Source organism: Mastomys coucha, unplaced genomic scaffold (genome assembly GCF_008632895.1).
Source record: "Mastomys coucha isolate ucsf_1 unplaced genomic scaffold, UCSF_Mcou_1 pScaffold22, whole genome shotgun sequence".
NCBI lineage: Eukaryota > Metazoa > Chordata > Mammalia > Rodentia > Muridae > Mastomys > Mastomys coucha.
In genome coordinates, this window is record NW_022196905.1 from 117252214 (window position 1) to 117259085 (window position 6872).

Below are 6872 nucleotides of genomic sequence, written 5' to 3' on the forward strand. Positions count from 1 at the left end.
CTGTAAGCTCTCAGTCTTTCTGCCTTAGCCCCTGATGGTGGCAGTAAGGATGTGCCACTGTGCCCTTCTAGCTACCTTTTATGGACAACTGAGAACAAAGCAGACCAGCGTGCCCTGATAATCACAACCCATCTCTAGTGCAAGCAGAACTCGAGTGGAACAGAGCTCACATGGAGGCCTTACTAGTTCTCAACACGTGTCCCAATTTAATCTTCCCTTGACCATGTCTCTCTTGGTCGATATCAATCCACTAGAGTACCCAGTTTTTAGATTTGAGGCAAAGAAAGAATGTGTAAATTGAGACAGAAAATAGCATCTACCTAGACGTCTTTAATCGGGACAGCCAGTGCAGCAGAATGGTCCTCAAACTCAGGACAAGTCCAGACATGGTGTAAACAATCCACCCTGTCTAAGAATAAGCCTTCTGTTCCCACATCCTTTCTCAGAGCACACTCCTAAGAGACAAAGGCAGCTTTGAGTCCTATGGGGACTTCTATCACAGGGCATAATATATGATACCACCACTTTGTGTCTGAATACAGAGGAAGCAAGTGTGTGGTTTTCAAAAAGGTCTTCTGCTGGGTGCATTTTTAGGAGCTGGCCTTGCTATGCTCTGAGAAAGCAAATATAGACTCAGAAACAAATGAAGACACACGAGATTACAACTGAGTATCTGTTCACTGAACAAACACCCAAGCCAAGGAGACTGGGACAGACTTGCCCTGAGTCCCGAGAGTGGGAAGACTGAGGACAAGGTGGATTGCAGTCCCTGACAGTTGAAACTAGCCATTGCTGGGGCTCAAAGGTAAAACTAGTCTCCCTGGAGTAACAAGAATCGGAAAAAGAGTTTTCTAAGCCAGTAATAACTTCCCATTTGGGAATGCCTCCCACACTGCCTGCCACTCCAAATACCGGATATCAAGGCTGAATTAACTCCACGAGAAACAAACATCATCTTTGCCATCCTTCATACCTAAGTTTTTTTCCTTTAAATACACAATTCTGTTCACTTATAATGTGCAGTGTATTGTTCCTGATTCTACATGAAAAAAGCAAAAGGAAAACTATTAACCATAGAAACTTCACCTGGGCCAGGACCAGGTCTGGCTGAGACAGCTAGCTTTTCTAGAGTCTTGGGTGATGACAGAAAAGCCATAAACGTGGTCCCCAACTTGGTGTTCTTAACTCCTTCAGATGCTGAGAAGATCCGGAGGCAGGTGCCATCACCAACATGCCTGCTCCTGCTCCCGGCCGTGCTTCACCCCCTGCAGCACTGGTGGTACTGGTCACTTTGTGACTGACACTGACTACAGTGTGCTCTGTCACCAGACCAGGGACTCACCAGCTGAGTATTTTCAGGCAAAGGGGATGTGTGGAGTTGAGTACAGCCAGAGGGCTAGAGAGGTGCGTGTGGCAGTTACCACAGAGACAGAATTGCTTAATACTGAAGGAACAGAAACATTACCCACAGAGGACATGGAAGAAAAACAGAAGTCCCAGAAGGAGTGCCTATACTGGTGAGTCTTGGGAGTTACCAACATGCACACTCAGAAGTGCCTTCGGACGGTTAGCTGGCAGAGGCTACCTGGCGCTCAGCTCACTCTTTCCAGTCCCTTCTCGGTAGAGACACGGCTAACGCAGAAAGCAGAAACTTCATTATGTTGAGAAGCCCCTTTAAGCTTCTCAGTTTTTCAGAAGGAAACAAATCTTGCCTTATGAGTCAAATTGGTAGAGACTGGAGACACAAATATGCGCTGCAGGAAAGTACACACACACTGGACAATGCTGGCTTCATATTCAACACAAAACCACTGTCCTGGGCATGGGATGTCTTCTAGAATATGCCACTGTGGATCAGTAGTCAGAATTCTGCTTCTATTTTCATATTCATCCCTTCAGCTCTGCTTTTTAATGCCTGTGCACAGTCACGTGGCTGCTGGCACTATCATCCCCATAGTCTTAACCATTTCCAGAAAATGAAGACTTGAAGCTTAAAAATTCCAAAACAGGATCTCCTTTATTTTTGGAAGGGAGGGCTTTTGCCTGGAACTATGTAGCCCAGGTTGTCCTCAAACTTGCAGCAATCCTCCTGCCTCTGTCTCTTAAATAGAGAAATTATAGGCATGAGCCACCATGCCCAGCTCATCATCTCTTTATCCAGGTTGATCTTCCCTTCTTCAGGCTATAGAGCACAGAGAGGAGCAGGAAGGAACACGAGCCCATAGCTTCCGTCCTCCTGCTCCTGGCTTTACATCCGCAGCTCATTGTGTGTCGACTTGTCATATCTCCTCTGATATTTACTCTAGAAAGGCTTTTCCATGAGAGCTTCTATCCAGCTGTTTCCATTCATCAGTTTAGTGGTTGCAATTACATACTCTGTGCCTCCATCTTCCAGCTGGGACAGAAAGCGCAGGGCAGCTATTTCAGCAAAGGTGACACCTCCAAGGAAAAATACCAGTGTGACTCTGTTTTCTCCTGGCTGGCCTAAAATGTAAACATTTCAGAATTCAAATATATGTAATACTGCTGCCTTTCAAAAGATTTTTTTTTCATTTAAAAGTATATAGAAGGGCTGGAGAGATGGCTCAGTGGCTAAGAATGTATACTGTCCTTGCAGAGGAGCTGAACTTAACTTCCCAGCACCCACAACAGGCAGCTCACAACTGCCTGCAACTCTAGTTGCCTCTGACCTCTCCAGGGACATTCCTGCACACAAATATACATACACACAAAATAATCATAAAAATATCTTTAAAAACAGAAAGAATAAAAAGGTCAAGAGCATCTTAGTGCAGCCAGCTCACTCGAGGCCCTGGGATGCTAATTTTGATTGCACTGAGATTGCAGAGTGCAGGCTGCCATTCCCAAAGGCAAAGCACAGCTCTGGGTTTGTGAACATCAGCACGACTCCACGTGACGAGTGTCTTTTACAAAGCAAGTGCACAACATAAGCCACGTGAGCAGGCCGCTGACTGTGGGTGGAACTTACGTTTCTTCTGCAGCCCAGTAGGCAGTGGCTGCCTTTCTTCGAAGTGGGGCCCTGGAAGAATGCGGAGAACCTCCTCGATGCTCCGCCAGCCCGGCCGGGAAAGGAGCTGAGCGAGTCGCACGCTGAGTGGAGCGTAACCGCTGTACACATAGGATATGTCTGTGGGGTTCTGTCAATGAAGGAGATACAGGACTGAGAGCCACCTGTGATCTTTTGGTAACTGAAGTTGTAAGATGGGAGACAGAAACTTAAAATACGTCTTTACCCTTAGCACCCAGGGCTGCACTTTTTCTTTTTTAAGTTTACTTTTATTTATGTGTATGGCATGTGTCTGATTGCATGTGTGTGCATGTAAGAATGCAGGTGCCTGCAGAATCCAGAGGGTGCTGGACTTACAGGAGCTTGTGAACCACATGATATGGGTGCTGGGAACCGAACTTGCATCCACTGGAAGAACAGCAAATGCTCTTAGCCACTGAGCCTTCTCTCTAGCCTGGCATCACTTTCTTCATTTGTTTGAGACAGGACCTCACTATGGAGTTTAGGCCAGTCTCAAATGTATGATCTTCCTGCCTCAGCTTCCAGAGTGCTGGGATTATAGGTGTGCATTTGGGAGACTGAGACTGAAGGAGCAGGAATTCAAGGTCACTTGCTACATAGGGAGTTGGAGGATAGCCTGGGCTACAGTGAGTAAGACCTGACCCTCTCCCCTACCCCCTACAGGAATATCAGTGCTAGAATGTATGTTTAGTATGTGTGAGGCCTGGGTTTAATTTCTGGGACCAATAAACACACAAACACACAAACAAACAAACAAACAAAAACCTCTCACTAAGTAGCGATTAAAAAGAATCAGGATGGGACACTAGGACAGCTCCTAAGAGCCCTTGCTGGACAGTAGGTGGGTTTGAGGGGAAGAAGATCAGAATAGTGATGAGCTAACACACTGTCTACATAACAGACATACCTAGCAGCATCACACTAGTGGTGAATGTAAAGCCAAAAGAAGCTCTGCAGACCAAGAACACAGCATATGACGAAGCAATGTTGTTAGACGCCTAGATGCCTTCTGGAGAGACTAAATAAAACCTGGCCACAAGGGTTGCTAGCTGGCTGGTTCGCTCGCATGTGCTAGATGTTCCTGATGTCCCCACACTTCTCCCAGAGGCCTGTGCCAGCACTCACATGATTTGTGTTTGGGCTAGGGCAATGGGACATCCCATGGACAACTGAAGAGTGGAGAGCATCGTCGGACTTATCTTGTCTAGCCCTGCCCCCTGTGACACACACAGAGGCCAGAAGCCCTCAGCTGTGCAGCTCTCTCTGGCTCATGACAAGCTTCTCTAATAACTCCTATTATCTGTCCTTCAGGCCTCAGCTGCTGTGAAGGTTGTTAATTGCAGAGTGGGCCTCTGAGCATGACTGATTACGTTAACTGAGGTGGGAAGACCTGGTCCAGTTCCTGTGGGAAGGGTTCCTTGGCTAATAAGTGTGAAGACAGAGATGTGCATGCCAGCAAGCACTCTTGGGTGCATTATCTCTCTGTTCTCAGCTGAGTTCAACAGGCCTGGCTCCCTTGAGCCCCTGCTGTTGTGGCTTCTCAGCTATGATATCCGTGGGCTGGAAGTGAGTGACAACCCTTGTCGAGCGCTCCACACGGAATCACCTCTTGGTAGTCTGCTCTGATCACATTTTTATTAATCTCAAACTACCCAAGCTGAGAGCACTCTGCCTGCTGCTGACCTGATGCGTACAACACACATGTGCCACTTTGCAGAAGCACAGAGATGATTTTTAGAAAGCAAAGAGCTGGAAAGAAGGCTAAAGGAGTAAAGGGGCTTGTTGCCAAGGCTGGCAGGCTGAGTTCAAGCCCCAGACCTGACACGGTAGAAGGAAGGAACCAACTCCTGCAAGTTGCATACACATGCACACATGCACACACCAAAATAGTGTGAAAAGATACTTAGGAAGTGGAGCAGATATAGAGATTAAGGTGTGTTTGCTGTCGCAGTGAACTAGCAGAATGGAGCGCAGGACCGCATCTTACTTGTTCATTGACGTCGTCCATCCAGAGGCGCAGTGTTTTCCGGATTGTTGGGTAATTGTTTCTGCCCCCCGTCTGAGCCTTTAGCAGGCCAGCCTTCTCCAGGTTGTTCAAGGTCAGTATGTGCTCATAGCCGTAGGTCTGAAGGAGAAGGCATTTGGCAGAGGTGTTAGGTCAGGAAAAGGGCCCCTGCAGATTTCTAAGGAGGAGCACTGCAACAGATCAATGTGGTTTGTACCCCAGGGCTCCTCAGCAAGGCCAGGCACTGAGTGTGGAGAGCGCAGGGGACAGGGCAGAGGAGCACCCATGCTGAGACTCTTGCCCACCCATATTAACCTGCTCTGTTTCAAGCCTGACTTAAGATTTTTACTTTAAAGTCGGTGTTTATGACCCAACCTGAGCATTAAAGAAATCATACCTATTCATAGTATATACTTAGCTCTCAAAAGGCATATCTGCACACTGATAAGCTCTCTAGACACACTTAAGAACAAAGATAGTTAATAACAAAATATTGTACATAGAATTTTATTTCTGTTTTTTAAAAGAAATGAGTATTCGCCGAGCCCTGTGGAACCTCTTCCCTTGGACTGCATGAAGTAGCCACTATTACATCCACTTGACAGAATGTTGACTAACTGGCCAAGGTCACAGCCAGTGAGACCAGACCTCAGTCTGCATTCGGCCAGGCTAACCTTGAAGCACATACTGATTCTGAAATCTGTGTACATGAAGTCTTGTGCGCAAAAATAAACAGGAGTCGAAAGGCAATGAGCCAAACTGCACCTGGGTGCATCTGAGGCTGGGAAAGGCTGTTGAGTCCAGGCACTCCTGGGATCCTATGAAAACTTCTGTTGTTTGTGAAACTCAGAAAAGATGAAAACAAAATGGGTAAAAACTAGGCAGATATTGAGCATTGACTGGTAATAACAAACAAACACTGCCTGAGACATTCAAATAGGAGAATTATCTCTCAGACAGGGTCTCACTGAACAACTCACAGAGACCAGCTTTCTTTGCCTCCCAAGTGCTTGTGTGTAGCATGCTGTCAGGTCATGGCAGATTTTTGTTTTCTTTTTATTGCTTTTCAAGACAGGGTTTCTCTGTGTAACCCTGGTTGTCCTGGGACTCACTCTGTAGACCAGGCTGGCCTGTTCACAGTGATCTACCTGCCTCTGCCTCCTGAGTGTTGGGATCAAAGGAATGTGCCACCACCTCCTGGCAAAACAGGTTTTTAAAACAAAACAAGATAGTGTTCACACTAAAAAAAAAAAAACAGCTGTGAAAAGGATACTTTCCTTCTTAGCAAACAAAACACCTTGAACTTTCTACCTGGAGGATTTCCCTTTTGTAGTAGTCCAGAACCTTTTGCTTGAGCCCACTATTGCACACAGACTGGAGGCACACCAATCTCAGCACCTTGATGAGCGGATGCTTTTGGGCAATACAGTCCTCGATGTAATTGTTGACCTAGAAATGAAATATAAACAGACTAACTAGTCCAAGGAAGGACTTAAGATAATCTGATGTCTCTTGGACTTCCCCCAAGGCAGTATGTGGGAGAATGGCTCATTTTGTCATTTCCTACCAGCTGAGGTTTGTCCCCTCCTGACAGCCACCACCACAAGGTAGTGAGGACATTGCTGGGCAATCATGTGGCCTGCTTGGACACACCCACCTCTTAGACAGCAACCTTAGTGGCCACCAAGTGTGTGGGGTTTATTTGAGTTGGCCAACTAAAACATACCATTGATTTCCTTGAATAAAATTATAGGAATGCTTTTTAAAAATAGGAACTTTTGCAAACTGAACAATTAACTTTTTTTTTTTTTTTTTTTT

The 6872-nt window shown here is 46.2% G+C and overlaps 1 protein-coding gene across 1 annotated transcript in view; it reads right to left on the minus strand.

Annotated features, from left to right (window-relative positions):
- Positions 1-310: 310 nt before the first annotated feature.
- Vps33a (VPS33A core subunit of CORVET and HOPS complexes) overlaps positions 311-6872 on the minus strand; it is a 29340-nt gene continuing 22778 nt past the window's right edge. Inside the window, exons 10-13 of the mRNA XM_031337825.1 lie at positions 6366-6503; positions 5037-5174; positions 2990-3158; positions 311-2484 (exon numbers count right to left, since the gene is read on the minus strand). Coding sequence (XP_031193685.1) covers positions 2303-2484; positions 2990-3158; positions 5037-5174; positions 6366-6503 — 627 coding nt within the window. The 3' untranslated portion in view covers positions 311-2302. The remainder of the gene's footprint in view (positions 2485-2989; positions 3159-5036; positions 5175-6365; positions 6504-6872) is intronic.